Raw genomic sequence first — 17,947 nt, 5'->3', positions numbered from 1 at the left:
CCTTCCCTGACATGTGGAAATAGTCATTGCTTATAGGCAAGCAAGGTGGATGTCATCCTTCTCATGAGACAGTCACTTAGCAGGTGGATGAAACAGACGGGTGTCCAATGAGTTTATTTGAGCTGTTTGCAACCTCTCTCAATGAAGACAGCGTCCATTAACGCCAAAGAGTTGGCAAAAAAGTCATTTATCCATCCGGATGTCATGTAGCAGCATGGAAGAATCCGAGAGATGCTGTCCCAGGCTAGGGAAGCCTGTCTCATCCAACATGCAAAGCATTATTACTTCCCATGTGATATTTCATTTGAATAAGAATTCCCCTCTTTTCTTTTAATTGCTCTCCTCATTCGTGACAGCCAGCTGCATCTTAAGTGTAATAGGCTGAAAGGGAACCCCTAGTGGCAGGGTTAGGTACTGCAGCCATATAAAAAAAATAATATTTTTTTTACAGTTAACCATCATCATCATCATCATCATCATAATCACCACCATACCAGTGACCCTTTAAAGAAATAATGTGTGTTGAACGGGTTTTCTTTGGTTCTAGTTAACATCTTTCTTTATCACACATTATAGCAGTCTTTGCACACTACTTTGCCATTAATTTTGGGTAGTAAAGATCGATGAGATAGGAACCTGCAGCCAAAAAGCACTTAAAATCGACCGGTCCCGATTTCATCACCTGGAGTAATTGGAGACAAGTCACCGACTACTCGCCCTGTCCCATCAGAAAAAAACGGATTATCTGGCTAGATCAGAACCTGATCACTGGGCGAGATCCAGGCACATCCTCTGCCTCTGCCCCTGTCTGCTCTATGCCAGATCCCCCCACACTGTATACTGTACCAGATGCACATAGAGGCAAGTGAGTTTAGTTGCTTATTTGTGTTGTGATCACGCTTTGATGCTGTCTGCATGTGGGAGGGGGACAGTTTTGGTGTTTTGCTTTTTTAACTGCTAACTGCTCAAGATCCCTTCCCTAGTTTTCCTTTATGCAAATGTGGATGACTTTCCCTGATCTTCAGGTGAAGTGAAAGTCAAGCACCGATAGTGTGTTCTCTCCTGATCCCATGGCTCAGCCTTGCGCCCAGATACTGCCCTGGAGGTGATTGCATTTCCCCCTGCAGGCTTTAGCCCCAGATCTAGTGCTTAGAGCGAGTACAGCAGCGCAAGACAATCAGTGAGACTCAATCGCAGGAAGCAGTGGCAGCCTATTCATACTCAGCAACCTATTGCATTCAGACTGCAACCCCCACCCTCAAAAAACACTCACACTTGGACTGATCGCAAGTGATCTATCTGCAGCATAATCCTGCCTTCCAACAACTGTGTGATCGCTTCGCTTCCCTGCTGGATTAACTTCATTTTACCAGCTTTAATTCTTATTTTATTTTTTTTTGCTTCCTTCCTCCAACCCTCTCCACTTCCCCGTCTCGCCCCTTGTCTAGAAGTGTAACCTTGTCTTGTGGTCATGGGGTATATAATTTCGTTTTTATCTAGGCTGGTGAGAGCTCTCCAGGTTTTGTAAAGTGGATGTCAGATTTGGATTTATGTCCCTGAAGGAATAGTCGCCCAAATAGGATAACGCGTGTAACTTTCATCCGGGAGGATGCAGGCTGTGTATTGTATCTCTGCGCTTCTCCTTCAGTCTACTCTACACCTGGTAAGTTTTATACCTGACTACCACTAAATGGATCATGTCGTATTGTTTTTTTTTAAAAAAAAAACCTTTGCAAACTATAGTAATTAGACACCTCTTGGAAATACCTAGAGTGCAGATGCTGAAAACGCCTTGTACTGGTTCTTTAATTCATTAGGGGGCAAATGGGGGTCCACGCACCTAAGGGGTCCCCTGCATTTGCCAACATCAGACACTGAAGCTCTATAAATCAGAGATAGGCAGCTGGTAACTTACAAGTCAGAGGCTGGCACTGCATTCTGGGACTTGTAGTTCCCCCAATCGCTGCATAGCCACAAGCTGCCTAGTTCTGCTGTAGAGGATTAAACTTCAAATCTCAAAGAACCAACGACTGCTGGGGTTGAACACTTCAAACTTATAATTGTATTCTGTGCTAAAGATTGAAACTTAAAAAAAAACAAAAACTTGATACAAAGTTAACAGAACACTAACTACTACTCTCCTGCACGCATAGACTCTAATACAGATGAATTATAAATATCGATTGCATTGATTAGCAAGGACTTAGCGTTGCATTATTTGAAAGTGAATTGTAGCATTATATTAAATCACGTTATAGACAATATTACATTCATGTCATATCTTTTACTTATGTGTTTTCAACATTGCAGGGGAAGTGTTTGGTTTTAGAAGCTGACGTGTGTGTACCATGACAGTACGGATAGAAGAGTATTGATATACTAATTACAAAAGTAGTCCACTAATTACTACTTTTCAGTGAGGCTGTAATATATTTCTGAAACGGATTACTGGCAGCTATGGGGTTAATGAGACTTAAGGAACTTATAGGTGTGTAGGTGGGTGTAGCTGTATAGGTGTCTTCTAGGGGTGGTGGGGAGGGGGAAATTGCTGCACTTGTAAATATATTCAAACTCTTGTACGCATTGAGCAAAAAAAAAAAACAACAACAAAAAAATGATCACTGAGTTCTTTGTACATATGATTGACAGGGAACAGACATTGTATTATTACTGGAAGTAACACTGTACTCTGAAATGAACTGGCAAAGTTAACCTTTGCTGTTGCAAAGCCCAAATAGTCTGTCTTGCTTGTGCTTAGGGACCTTGTCTCAACTCTGTCACCAGAGGGCGCTGCGCGTCACACTCAGTGACACTTGGCACTCCAGCATGGCAGGTGAACACTGAGGGATCAGACACAGCTGTTTTCGCTTCAAATCCCCCCTACTTTTTTTTTTTTTTGTTGATTAAGATTCATGAACTACACTTTAGAAGCTAGTGCCATGAACATCCTGAATTGGTAGGAAATCCGGACCCTTGAGATGCAGGATGGAAAAAAAAAAGACTTCACAAAACGTCTGTGTGCATGAAATAAAGTCGCTTTAACGCGGAGATGCTGCGATCTAACGCGACAACTTCTCGCGTAAAGTGGCCCTGGCTTGTGTGCCGAGGTGCATCGCAATATTTAACAATATTATAACAACATGGGCCAATAATTGCCCGGAAACAGAACGAAATAAATAGGCTGCGTTAAATTTTAAATGTGTTTGTTGGCACCTAAACTGTTTTTTTTTTCTCTCATTATAACAACTGTGTTGGATTTATTCTAATGTAGCGCAAGCTGAACAACAAGCGCATTAATTCTGCTTTAATTGTAAACTGGGAGCATTTGAAAACCATTCAGTGTGCAAATTATGCTGATTCAATTACCGTTTAGTTACAGACTTCATTACCTGAATGCATTTTCACAGGGGGTTGGCAATTGTGGAATAGGATACAATTTTCCAATTTCACTCAAGACATTGCAGCTTCCCAGCAATAAAACCCAAGAATCCAAACACAAAAGTGTCTTTGGGAAATCAACAGGAAACTTAGGAAACACCAAAAATCACTGGGTCAAACTCTCCAATGTTTGTTACTAATAAACTGCGGGCATTGACTGGAACGTCCCCTTCTACCATATGTACTTACTATATACAAACACCCTTGATTAACCCATTATCTCCCATTTAGCCTGCTGGATTATTGCTGGGTTATTCTTGTCCCTAATCATAAATAAAGGGAGGGGGGGGGGTGGTTATTGTCGTTTAGACATGTTAGGCTGATAAAAGTTCAAATATTCCAATATTTTATTATGGACATGAGGTTAATGAAGGTGTATTAAGAATTTGCAGAAAGGCAACTGGAATCTCCCAAGCCGCTCTGAATATCGCGCAGAGATGGGGGTCTGCGATCCCGGTGTCTGGACGCTTGTTCTGTTCAGACGTCCAGCTGCAGAATCCTAGGGGTCACACCAGAACTCGGAAATATCGTGCAGGCTAGTGATTCCGGGGATTGGGGTGAACAGCGATTTTATCTGAAAGAGCACTAATAATTTTCATTTCCAGGGTACAAGAAAGTATAATTCCAGCGTACTTACTTGTTTATATATATTATAGAACTTATGTGACTGACTTTCAAGTGAAAAGTTAGTACTTTAGAGATGTTTTTTTTAATCATTTTATTAGTCACACAGAAAATCTCACTATATATTAAAGGAAACAGTATCTATATAGGATCCATAATCATCCAATGGAGATTTTTATTAAAGCGCAGGCAGTCGCTGACCATGGTGCTGGTTTTGGACTGTGCTCTGTGAATAACGCGTCTGCAGTAGGCGATAGTCCTATCCTGGTAATAATCTAATTCCACCCCTGTGATCTAATAAAACACAAGACTGCTGTTCTTTCTGGATAAACATTTTATCAACCTAAACACATCCTGTATCAGATCCCCTTACACTAATGCGCTCTCTGAAATACAGGGAGAGTGATCTCCCCAGCGCAGGAGATGAATGATGTTTTTCAGTAACTGCACAATACTTTACCCCGAAGTTCCAGTAGAAGGACAGGGCCCAAGGACACTTAACAATCGTAGTTATGTCGTGTTGCAATTACAGGTGTGACTGTCAGGTGTAACGCACACGATGAAAAAATGTAGCAATCTGGCGCACAGCTAAAAATAAAAATAAAATATGATATAGTAGAGGCCTTTACCTCCAGCACCCAGGTCTAGAAACAGTTTAGACTTTAAGTCTTTAATATCAAATGCAAATCCTGTTAATACATCAGGGTCACTGAAAACTAAACAGCGCCGGTTTTATAAAGTAGCGTCACCGCAATATTACAGAGGAGCAATTTCTGTAACCATAGTCTAATTGTCTCATTGGTAGAAATTTAAATGTACACTGTAGACTGCATCATGTTGCCAAAATTTTGGAATTGAGAATAATATATTAGAATTTTCTGTGTACACTGAAATATAAATGACCTTTTTAAAGCACTATATAACAAATCTTATACCGTGTGCCGTGTTCTTTATGGTTCAACAATTTCTTTAATGAAATAGATCACTTATCTGAGAGCAAAAAACACAGCCTAAACGTCTGTAAAAATGGCATTTATTTGGTATAAAATAGTAGTTGATTGAAATCTTTATAAACCGTCTACAAATTATATCTGGACCAGATTTTCATGCAAAATGCACCCTATTGGGGTTTACATGATACTAAGGTAAAATATATCATTATTTCATGTCATTTATGTCAGTATTTCCATAGTTCCTTTCAGGAAGGTTACAGGATACCTCATTGATTGAAGTCTAAAAAGCTAATTAGTATCAATCGCCCCCTCATTGATAAATAAGGGCCTTATATGTTGCCAGATTTTTATTTGCTAGACTTAAATTCCAGGTTTATTTTAGAGCAAGTTTTTATTCTGCGAATAAAGAATAGTAACTGAACTTTGCACATATTTTTATAGACGCTTCACAATCTATTCTTAAATCAGTTATTAGGCAGTCAGTGGAACCTGCATTCTATAATATATAATATATTCAGCGCTGAAATTGTACTTTTCCACACAGATAAGAATTAGTGCCTGTATATTATAATGATAGGCTTCAAATTATAGGTGCTGTGAGCTCAATTCTTACACCGCATTTAGGCTTTTATTTTTTTCTTTATTCATTTCTCGAAAGGTCACTTCGGTAATAAAGACACCATATTTAGTCTTTGCTGGAAGGTAAATTACCTTTTAGGTACAATAAGTGTCTTTTCTGTACGTGATAGCATATTTTGGACTAGTGGGAAAAAACCGAGACGGATCAAATGACCTTTAATAGATATTATAGGGAACCGGGACTGGATTAACCCCTTACTGCCTACAATATTAGAATGCAGGAAAGGGGACAGGGAAGAACACAAACTTTATTCCGGGTGACAGAATACCCAGCGCATTGCAGGTATATAATCAGACATGAAGAATGAGGATGTGAAATTCATCTTCAATTTATCCCTAGTTTGAAGCTAGTATATATATATATATATATATATATATATATATATATATATAAAAACATATATATATATATATATATATATATATATATATATGTATGTATATATATATATATATATATATATATATATATATATATACATGTATACATATATATATATATATATATATATATATATATATATATATATATATATATATATACATATATATATATATAAATACATGCTTGCTCCAAATAGCTTCATATATATATATATATATATATATATATATATATATATATATATATATATATATATATATCCTTGGTCCTCTTTGATTTCTAAGCAACCAACTACAAAACATAACAATTGTGATCACTGTAGAAACAAATGATGACACAATGTAACAAGTGTGGATAATGCAGACTCTGATCCACATAACAGGTTATCCTTTGAAGGTTGCTACAAAGTCTTCTAGAATTATTTAACCCTATACAGGACGAACTGAAATCGCTGGGTATTTTTCTCCAGGTGTCTGACTGTACCCCACCAAGTACCACCCTATCGTTCCATACAGCTATATTTTCTTGTGGAAAGTTAGGGGATGCGATGTATCAGATAGTTGATCTCTCCACCAGCTCCTCTGGTAAATCAGCCTTTTAAACAACCTCCCGGGTGCTTTGTAAATCGGTTTGAGCCGTTTGGAGCAGTAGATTGACATGTTGACGAGTCTGCTGTAAGTAATGTGACAATACAGAATGGGGGGAAGAAAGGGAAAAAAACCGCAAGGCCTAGCAAGCACTTCATCAAGGATAAAAAGCCTCTGCTACAAGGATGTCACTCAATTTATTGTGAAAGTCGAATGAATTACGTTTAATGAAAGTGGTCCCCAGATGAATATTACCAGCAATTTCCTGAGTTGCCTCTGTCAGATTGATATTAGGAAATGCCAGCTTGTAGCAAAAACCGATCCCCCATTTAAATTACTATGCAAGCTCTTGTAGAGGAGTTTTTTTTTTTTTTATTGGTGTGATATATAAAGGCGCTTTTGTGCGCTACGCAAATCATCTCTTGTGAAGCGAGGAGATAAAATATCTGCTTTATTCTCCAGCAGAATTGTCAGATGACTCCAGTCCTCACCAGAAGCGCTTTATTTATTAAACAAACGAAATGGCAATTATAGAGACCCCTAGCCTCATCCAGGACTGCCTGCCTGCAAAGTGACAGCTCTTATACAGAGACAGGGAGTGTAATCTTATGTGCTAAGGTTTGGGGTGAGAGAGTGGGAAAAAAAACAACAACAGGGTAATCCGCCGAAGAATTGACCATGTTATGGGATGTCTTGGTCTATTTATTTTACTCACAATAACATAAATTGCTGCTTTGGAGAAAAATGGTGTTTCCTTAGAAACCATCTGTGCTTTCGGGTCCTGAGTCTTTCTAATTCCCTGCGCTACTGAAGCATAGAAAGGCTACCGGTGATGGATAACAGATAAATGATCTGCAAACCCGCCGGACGAGAACAACAATGACTAAATGGATAGATGGATATAGGGTCACCGCAATCTACATAAGTGAAATGAATTTTTGACGTTCACTCACTCAGACTCCGTTACTCGACAACTCTGGTTCCTGGTGCCCAGGGTGGGATTTCATTAGATGCAAATAAATAATTAAACTAATAATACTCTTCTAAATCTAAAAAACAAACAAAAGAAAACCAAAACAAAGTGCAACTATCCAAATCAATCTATTTATCTATCTATCTATCTATCTATCTATCTATCTATCTATCTATCTATCCTTCTCATTCTATCTATCTTTCTCATCCATTCTATCTATCTATCTATCTATCTATCTATCTATCTATCTATCTATCTATCTCACATCTATCTATCTATCTATCTATCTATCTATCTATCTATCTATCTATCTCATTCTATCTATCTATCTATCTATCTATCTATCTATCTATCTATCTATCTATCTATCTATCTCATTGACCATGTTATGGGATGCCTTGGTCTATCTCATCCATTCTATCTATCTATCTATCTATCTATCTATCTATCTATCTATCTATCTAGCTCATTCTATCTATCTATCTATCTATCTATCTATCTATCTATCTATCTATCTCATTCTATCTATCTATCTATCTATCTATCTATCTATCTATCTATCTATCTATCTATCTATCTATCATCTATCTATATCATTATATCTATCTATCTATCTATCTATCTATCTATCTATCTATCTATCTATCTATCTATCTATCTATCTATCTCATTCTATCTATCTATCTATCTATCTATCTATCTATCTATCTATCTATCTATCTATCTATCTCATTCACTTTTGATACTTATATTTTGCACAAATCTCTTTCTATATTTGTTAATATTTAAACTGGAAATCTTTCTAATAATTTGACTAGTGAGTGTTTACAATTATTTAGAGATCTTACAGTACCAAACTAGCCCCATTTATTTTAAATGTTATCAGGAATTCTCATTATAATAGCAAGGTTTTATATTGCTGTTACTTGTTGCAGAAAAGTATCTATCGATCTATCTATTTACCTATCTATCTATCTATCTATCTATCTATCTATCTATCTATCTATCTATCTGTCTGTCTTTCTGTCTATCTATCTATCTTTCTCATCCATTCTATCTATCTATCTATCTATCTATCTATCTATCTATCTATCTATCTATCTATCTCATTCTATCTATCTATCTATCTATCTATCTATCTATCTATCTATCTATCTATCTATCTATCTATCTATCTATCTAATATATATCTACTTTATCACAGTAACTCACATACACCCCATAGATAATCTTTCTGTATATATGTATGTATATATATATATATATATATATATATATATATATATATATATATATATATATGTGTTTATTAAGGTGTGCATATGTATATACAGCCTCTATAAAGCTTCTCAGAGACTATTATACATTTTCAGTGTCTCAGTGAGTCCTTGTAGGGTAAGTGAATTATATCCGTATCTGTATTTATAGATCTGTAGGTCTATCAATCTCTCTTGAGCCACTGTGAATAAAACATTGCATTGCATTTTGTAACAAAAGCGTTTACATCCCCCCCACCCGCAGTACATCCCAGCCTGTCCCTGGCTGCTCCTGTAAGCCTTTGTAAATTATTGCATGCAATGTATAGCTCCAAGGAGGGGGGTGGGGGGCTATCTGTGAGATCCCCCTTACAGGACCCGGAGAGATCACCAATTTCTGAGTTGTTTTGGTATCTCAGAGATCAGATCTACACATCCACCCTCCACTATTGATTCATAACTTTTATAAAGGCCGGCGTGCTAGAATGGATTGGAAAAAGGAAGACATATTCCTTGGGGACAAATGAACATCATTCCCTTTGATTATAACAATCAAAGATAAAGAGAGAATGTCTTAAAGGATATCTGGGGAAATAGGTTCATATAATCTCTGGCTTATTTCACATTACCAACATCTGCTAGTCCCTGTAGCTTTATTTTTACAGCTTTCATGAATTTTCCTGGGTTAAGGAACACAGAGTTAAATCATAATTAAATTGCCAAACAGTGTAAGGCACAGATCCATCCTCTTTATATAATTTTAGATGGAACAATTTGGAGTGTGTGTGTGTCCTAACCTTGCACTATATTTTGCCTGTCTGCTGCCTTTGAAGCTATACTGGGTGGGCTCGTCAAAAGCCACATTGTGGGGACCTCAACGCTAAATCTGTGAAAAAAAATGAAACATTTGCTGCAAATGTGCAGGAATCTTTATTGATTTTTCCAACCCAGCCGCGTTCCTTCCTGGTTGTTTAAGTCTGCTACAATACTTAAGTCATAAGAATTGAATGAAGTCCATTTAATTTTGATAAATGTGCTCAGAAGAGTGAGTATTGATTGGCTGTTCAGATGATGGTTGCAGGAAACCACAGCTAAGCATTGGCTTCCAAGTCATTAATACTGACACTTCACCCTCTTGTGACTGACTTGTAACAACCTTCCTTTATTTAGCAAAGCCTTTTATGGACATAGCACATTTGATTTAACAAGCAGCCAAAGCCGTTTACTATCCAGCAAGAAGATATAAAGTTCTATGGAAGATCAGAAAACATTAAGTGGAACAGATTTTTATTCAATAAAAAGGTTGTTAGACTTCTAATTCCCTGGAACTTTAAATAAGATGCAGCCATCTTCCATATCCAGTTATTGCATAAATCCCCACCTCCGACTGGCAGACTTGTTCTGCAGGAGAGACCGTTCTCCTTAAATAATTACTGTACTCTCTAAATAGAGTGCTCTAGAGTGCTCTGTGGAGAGTGCTGAGAGTCCGCACTGCTGTTGGCTTCTGCATTATGCATTATCCCATAATTTTTTCTTGTCACTTTTTGTCAGCGCTAATCGTCTTACTTTCGGTATTATTAATAGCAGTTAATGTAACAGCTGCCGTGAAGTTACTTTGTGTCTGAAACGCATGCCATTTTTTATTATTTTCTTTTTTTTTTCTTCTTTTTTTTTTTCCCCTTTGCCGGCGTTTGTGCAGTGTTGGCTACAATTATTTTTCTATTTAACATTTGACCAGGGTGAACAAAGCTTGCTGTGTATTGCTCTGCTGTTAATTAAAATTCAGGGATGTTGGATAACAGTCCAGGGGTCACATGGCGGAACAGAAAAGCCAGCAATGAAATCGTGAGAGAGGGGTGGATAGGGACAGTGAGGAAGAAGCACATATATATATATATATATATATATATATATATATATATATATATATATACCTGCAGAAGAGATAAGAAACAAATAGGAGGCATATTTTATATAGTTTACAGGGATATACAGTATAGGAGTAGAATGAATGGTGCATTCAAGGAACACATACAGCTCTTGTTTGACTTGTTTTTAAAGGACCAGATTGGTTTTAAACTGGACCTGTCATTGGTGTCTTCAATACATCAAATAAGGATTTGCTTAGTTAAACATGGCAAATCAGGAAGTAACTGTTCATTACCATTTATTAGGCAGTCATTTTTCTTATCAACAGGAGAGGACATCTAACATCAATGCTAATATCAATCAGGAGCTTTGTGTGGCCATGAATGTTTGTTCGCTGCTAATATGATCTACTTTCCTTTACAAGCAATGTTAGCGTCACATCAGATGGATGGATCAGATGGAAGGCAGGAAATAGGCACTTACTTCGCTTCCCCTGGTTATGTACGTTTTTATATACATTTGCACAGACCTCCAAAGGGCATAGATTAGTTGAAGACATTACTGGACATGGAATTTCAAACCCTACCCATGTACCCCATTCACCCTAGGCAGGGTGCATGTATCATCATGTCATGTGTTCATGTCCAGGCGGAATGAGATGGGGCAATTTGGCTTTCTTGTCTTAAGCTGGGTACACACTACAGAATTTTCCACCAACTTTTTATGCCGATCGATTTTACATGCGATCGATGGTACGATCGCTCGGTCCATGGACTGCATACACACTAGCCTTGTTTTAGAAGATAAAGGGAAGAGCGGACTTCCCTTTAGGGACATTTTACAGCCATGTTGTCGTGAGCAATGATTGCAATTTCGTACACATCGGTCAGAAGTTTATACACACTTAACAACGGAAACGAGATTGGAACGAAAATATTAAATGGTACGACCAACCAAATGAGGCGACAATCGTCCATTTGGGCAGACTTTTGACCATCGTGTCACTACACACACTGACCCGACTTTTGAACGAGCGGTTGTATGTCGGCTGATTGAGCCGATTATTGGATGAAAACCGTGTAGTGTGTACCTAACTTAAGGTACCAAAACCATTGTTCTGCCACTGACGAGTAGGCATAAAGGTATTGTCTATATACCTAGTGAAAAAGAAGAAGATGCGCTTCTTTAATTTATTGAAATGTGTACAAGTGAATAAAATCATTTGAAAAAGCGCAGCCAAGACAATTAAGAACACTGTGTATTAAGAACAAAAGAAAATGTTGTCCAGCGTTCTAAAACAAACACTATATAAATCATCATTTGTCAGCATATACATAAATAGGAGAATTGAAAATGTATTGTCTATGTACTGTCTACTGTTTGCAAAGCCTCCAAGTTTAAAATGCCAACTTCCCTTTTGGTCATTTAAATATTAGGCTTGCAAAGTCACAATTTTGTTTAGTGGAGGTGCACTGTTCAGGGTTCAAAAATACACTTAACAAATTACCTTTAAGGGCTGTTCTGATCCACCAAAATGCTCCAGCATCTTTTAGACTCCTCTTCTCAGAGTGAAGAGGGCACCAACCTCCTCTTGGGGAGAATATTGATCTTTCTTAGCTACACAATACTTTTTTTTTACTTTTTGTTTCTGTGCATTATTTAAGATTGACACTTTCTCATCCTATTTTAGATAGGAGTACTTCCCCCATTTTGAACCTCCAAATAAATGGAGCATTTTTCTTTGTTTTATAAGCCATGGTTGGCTGTCTTTATGTGAAACTAGCTGTGATGAAGGGACACCGAAGCATTTTTTATGTATAGTTTTTATATAACACACAGAATTCAGCTGACAATTTAGTACTTGGGACACAGGGAGATAAAGTAACTGGTCACAATGAGCAACCAATGCAATTTAAACCAGGGATTTTAGTTTCATAGACAGACATTTGACAACTAACATATTCCTTCTCACACAGTCACCCTTGGGGTGGGTGGGAGAATTTGCCAAAGTTGTAAACTTAGCCCAGGTTGACATATATGTGTATGATTCTAACGTCAAAATAGTTTATGAGAAAACTTGAATTTTTTAATAATTCCCATATTCTCAAAATAATGCCTATATTCTATAATAACATTAAAACATGTGTAAAGTCCCTATATTCCCCCTCAGTAAACAGCGTTTCTTTAGATGTTATATCAGTATTTCAATAATGACAGATTCTGTAAATGAAAAATAGACTTTGAAAAATAAGTAGAATAAAAATTCACATAAATCTCCTCCATGTTTTGTATTTTTAGTAAGTCTCCAAAGAGTTGCCATTATTTATCCTGAGTAAACACACCTGCTGTAAGATTTCTCATTGAACACATGGGAGGTGGAAGTTAAAATCAGTCACTCAGAGTGAATAAGATTTTTGAACTGCAAGTGGGGATGTAATTGAAATTCATAATAGGGAGAGCAGCAGAGTAAGAGTGGGCTGCAGTATTTTAGTGAATGCGTGGGATTGCATAGGGTGAATTATAGTAATGTTGTTGAAGGAAACAGCAAATTGCACTCAAAGCTGACAATTGGGACCAAAGTCAAATACTAAACTTCTGACTTTATTCTTCCAGTTAAAATAATGACCAAATGTGAATTTAATGCATGTGTATTTTTTTTTAATACATATTTTATTTTGTAGATAGGGACAAATTCATACTTCCACATCTCTTCTTCTTTATGCTGGGTGTATCTGTCAACATATGATATGTATGGACCTCTGCACAGTACCAATTTATAATTTTTTTTTTTTTAAATTATATTTATTATATTTTTAAATTATTTTTATTATTATTATTTTTTATTATATCGGGTGCAATTCTCGACATTTATTCTTGTAGGTTTGGACAACGATATCAGTTTTTTGATCTATATGATCAGTGTGATCCTTAGTATCTGATCTTTTATTTAAAATATAATGGAATGTCATACATTGCTATTGGGGTACAGCTATTTTGAACCTATGCCTTTGTGAAGTGCAGAACAGTGTTACCTTTATAATGGTACTGGGCGTCCCTTTAACCTTCAAAAGGGCCGCACCCTTGATCTCATTAATAAGTTAAAACAGTACATTTAATCAAAGGAAGAGACACCTACATGTAATAACATAGAAGCAGACATTATAAACAAGTGTTATAAGCTATAACACACAAATTTGACAAATAAACAGGAAAGAGCTGAGGGCCGCAGGTGAAGGCTCCGGGGCCGCCTGTTGCTCATCACTAGCATAGACAGATAGTCCCTATGGTTTTGCCAGACACTCTCTCTATTCATATTCATATTTTAATGTTATATAGCATCCTATCCCTGTCTTCATTTTCTTGTATGTTGCTTGAGCATTGTAGGAATTGGTTTTACTTCAACTGCACGACTCCAAACATCAATCTTATTAGACTTTCATACTCGTGCAATTCTGTGAAAATCCTTGTAAGCTTGGAGAACTAAAAAGTTAAAGGGCGGTTTTGGGGCTTCGTATAAAGATGTCATTGGTGGTAGATACGGTGTAGAATCTTTTGAGCAGCAGCTGTGTTCTTGGTAATGAACTGTAGTGAAATGTTATTGACTGTAACACTTTAATTCATGTAGTATATATTTCCATGTAAATTTAAGTACTTGCAATCAGAGCAAAACATGTGACGATGACATGGAATTTAGTATGCAAAGTAGGTTTGGTTAATTCTGTAACTTCTATTCAAGCTTTATAAATAAAGTTTGGAAGGATGGCAGTTAACCTGAGTGTTCTAATTTCTCAGGGAACATTCCAGCTAAGCTTTGTTGGTAACACTGTCATTTTTATGCATACAGGGGGATCCTTTATCTTCCAAACCTTCCACTTTACATTTCCCACTGTACATACTGGGGTTTCATCCAATGTGTTGCGTCATTAACTGTTATTGTAACACAGCTGGATCTTTCCTGGGCAGCGGGCCACGGGTGAATGTGCCACTTCTTTTTCTCTAAGTTGTTGTAATACTCACTTATTTACGTCTGCCCTTTGAATGTATTTTTCTGCATCTCAACTTTGAACTTTAACAGGTATTTTTTGAGACATTTTAACAGACCAGAAATGAAGCTATTGTGCACAATGTATTTTTATTTTCTTTATGATACTTTCAGTTAATTGTTCAAATACTTACACGTTACGTACAGGTTACTACTGTCCCGCACTAAAAATCTCATCCATTAACTGATGATAGCCCTCTCTCTCCCTCCTCTGTTTCATTCTCTTTCTCTACCTCTCGCTCCGTCTCTCTATTTAGTTCTCTCTCCACCTCTCTTTCTCCCCTCATCTCTCTATTTCTCCCCTCTCTCTTCCTTCCCCTCTCTCCTTCTTTCTCCCATTCTTCCTCTCTCTTTCTCTATTCACCCCTCTCTGCCCCTCACCCCTCACCCCTCTTTGTCTCTTTCTCCCCCTCTCTCTCTCCCTCCCTCTTCCTCTCTATCTCTTCCCCTCACTCTTTATTTCTCTCACCAATTATTATACTCTATTTCTCTCGCCACCTCTCTTTTTCCACCTCTCTATCTCCCATTCCCCCACTCTCTCTCTTTCTCTCCTTCTCTCTTCCTCTTTCTCCTCTCTCTCTTTCTTTCTCTCTCCACCTCTCTCTTTATTTCTCACTCCCTCTCTCTCTCTCTCTCTCTCAATCTTTATCCCTCTTTTTATATATCTCCCTCTCTCTCTTATGCTCTTTCTGACACTCTCATTCTCTCTCTCTCTCTTTCTCTCTCCACCTCTCTGTTTATTTCTCTCCTCTCCTCTCCTCTCCTGTCCTCTCTCTCTCTCTCTCTACACCTCTCTGTTTATCTCTCTCTTCCCTTCTCTCTCTCAATCTTTATCCCTCTTTTTATATATCCCTCCCTCTCTCTCTTATACTCTTTCTCACACTCTCATTCCCTCTTTCTTTCTTTTTTTTTTCTTTCTTTCTTTCTTTCTTTCTTTCTTTCTTTCTTTCTTTCTTTCTTTCTTTCTTTCTTTCTCTCTCTCTCTCTCTCTCTCTCTCTCTCTCTCTCTCTCTCTCCTTCTTTCTCTCTCTCTCACTTTCTCCTTTCCGCCTGTCTCACAGATAAGCACCTCAACATTTTCTTCCTCCCAGATTCTTATTTCATTAACCTGACATTACATAACTACTCTTATCAGTCCGTCATTTCCAGCCTCTATTGCCAGTTGTCAACTTTAACTGCCACTAACTAATTTCCTCCTTTTTCAATTATACTCGGCCTTTCTTTCCCAGCTCTTCCCGAAGACATGGCCATTTACTAAGATCAATCTGAAATACCATTACCAATCCTATTTTCTATCTTAAATCACCACCCAAGTGTATAACTGCCAAAAAAACCTTTCTTATAATAGAGAAATCTGAGCTGTTGTCTCGTGTTTTAAAGAAAAATGCCACCAAAAAAATAAAAAGATTAGATATGGGTGGAGATGAAAGATTTAAACCCGGCCCGTGTCAAGGCCGTACAGGTGTCGAGACCCCTCCAAAATAAATTTCCCATTCATGCTAATGGAAGGCCAGGCAATAAGGCCATAGGCACGCTTTCGGCCCCACCATCGGGAAGCCAGTCAGATACTGAGAACGGCAATTGCATATCCACCTACAACATGCGTAAATTGAGTCACAAAAAAAGACACATTCTACATAGTATGATAAGTCGGACGCATCTCAGCTGATCATCATCATTATCAGTTTGTAGCCTACACCAGGGGGTATATTTGCTAAACTGAGGGTTTGTAAAAGTGGGGATGTTGTCTATAGCAACCAATCAGATTCTAGCTGTCATTTTGTAGAATGTTCCAAATAAATGATAACTAGAATCTGATTGGTTGCTATAGGCAACATCTCCACTTTTTCAAAGCCGCAGTTTAGTAAATATACCCCCAGGAGTAGAGCTACAGATACATTTTCTGGCAAGTCGCATTTACTTGAACACATCCTTACTCTACTAAATATACACCCCTTTGTCTTCCTCGATCAGCCTCTAGAAGATTAAGGAGTCTAAGCTAAATGCGTCTGACTCTACATACAAATGCAAGCAAAGTCTTTTTGAAATGGATATTTTACGCCATGCAAATGGACTTGCAACCAACTCTATTTGAGACCCCTCACTGCCGAATGCAAATCTTAGAAAGAAGACAGACGAATGTTTTGTCGCTGCGTTTTCACACAATTATATCCCATTGCTGTTGACTCCAGGGGGTATATTTACTAAGCTGCGGGTATGAAAAAGTGGAGATGTTGCCTATAGCAACCAATCAGATTCTAAGGGGTAAATGTATCAAGCTGAGAGTTTTCTGGAGGGTTTGAAAAGTGTAGATGTTGCCTATAGCAACCAATCAGATTATAGCTGTCATTTTGTAGAATGTACTAAATAAATGACAGCTAGAATTCAAACCCACCAGAAAACTCTCAGCTTGATACATTTACCCCTTAGAATCTGATTGGTTGCTATAGGCAACATCTCCACTTTTTCATACCCGCAGCTTAGTAAATATACCCCAGGGTAGTCTCAAGGTTATGCCACTTATTTTCTTACCTTAAATATACATAATCCTTTTTTTTTAAGTGATGATATTTAAAGAGACTTAGGGGTCTAATGCCTGCCAGTGTGACATAACATCAGCGTTTTGAGGCTTAACTAAAAATAATAACGATGTAACAAGATGCTTATCTGTCTTCTCCCTAAAAAAAAGTTAATTTTTTTCAAACGTTGTCACAGATTTGGACAATCTTGAAGACTCAACTAATGATTTCTCCATTCAATCCATTCTTATTTCTTATTCCAATATTTATTTTTTAACAGTTTTTCCTATATAGAACCTACATATTACACAGCACTTGACAATATAATATTTAATCATTCACTGACCCAGTGAAGCTTACATTCTATATTTCCTGTCGCAGACACACTAAGGTTAATTTTGTCAGAAGACATGTATGCCTTTGGCGTATGGGAGGAAATCCATGCAAACATAGGGAGAACATACAAATTCCACACTAGCGCCCTCGTTGGACTCAAACCCATGTCGCCGGCGCTGTGAGACAATGCTAACCACATGGCCACCGTATATCAGTGCAGTCACAGTGGAACATTTTACTTAATTTTTTTGCTTACTGTTCATTCTGATTTCATGCCATCCTTCCTGTAATATTATTTGAAGCCCTGTTTTCTGGTATTATAATTT

At 37.4% G+C, this 17,947-nt stretch overlaps 1 protein-coding gene across 1 annotated transcript in view; it reads left to right on the top strand.

Annotated features, from left to right (window-relative positions):
• The first annotated feature begins 945 nt into the window (after window positions 1-945).
• NXPH1 (neurexophilin 1) overlaps window positions 946-17,947 on the top strand; it is a 289,226-nt gene continuing 272,224 nt past the window's right edge. The window contains exon 1 of the mRNA XM_075211747.1: window positions 946-1,663. Coding sequence (XP_075067848.1) covers window positions 1,610-1,663 — 54 coding nt within the window. The 5' untranslated portion in view covers window positions 946-1,609. The remainder of the gene's footprint in view (window positions 1,664-17,947) is intronic.

Source organism: Mixophyes fleayi, chromosome 5, assembly GCF_038048845.1.
Source record: "Mixophyes fleayi isolate aMixFle1 chromosome 5, aMixFle1.hap1, whole genome shotgun sequence".
Taxonomy (NCBI): Eukaryota; Metazoa; Chordata; class Amphibia; order Anura; family Limnodynastidae; genus Mixophyes; species Mixophyes fleayi.
This window is presented reverse-complemented; position numbering and strand designations above follow the sequence as displayed.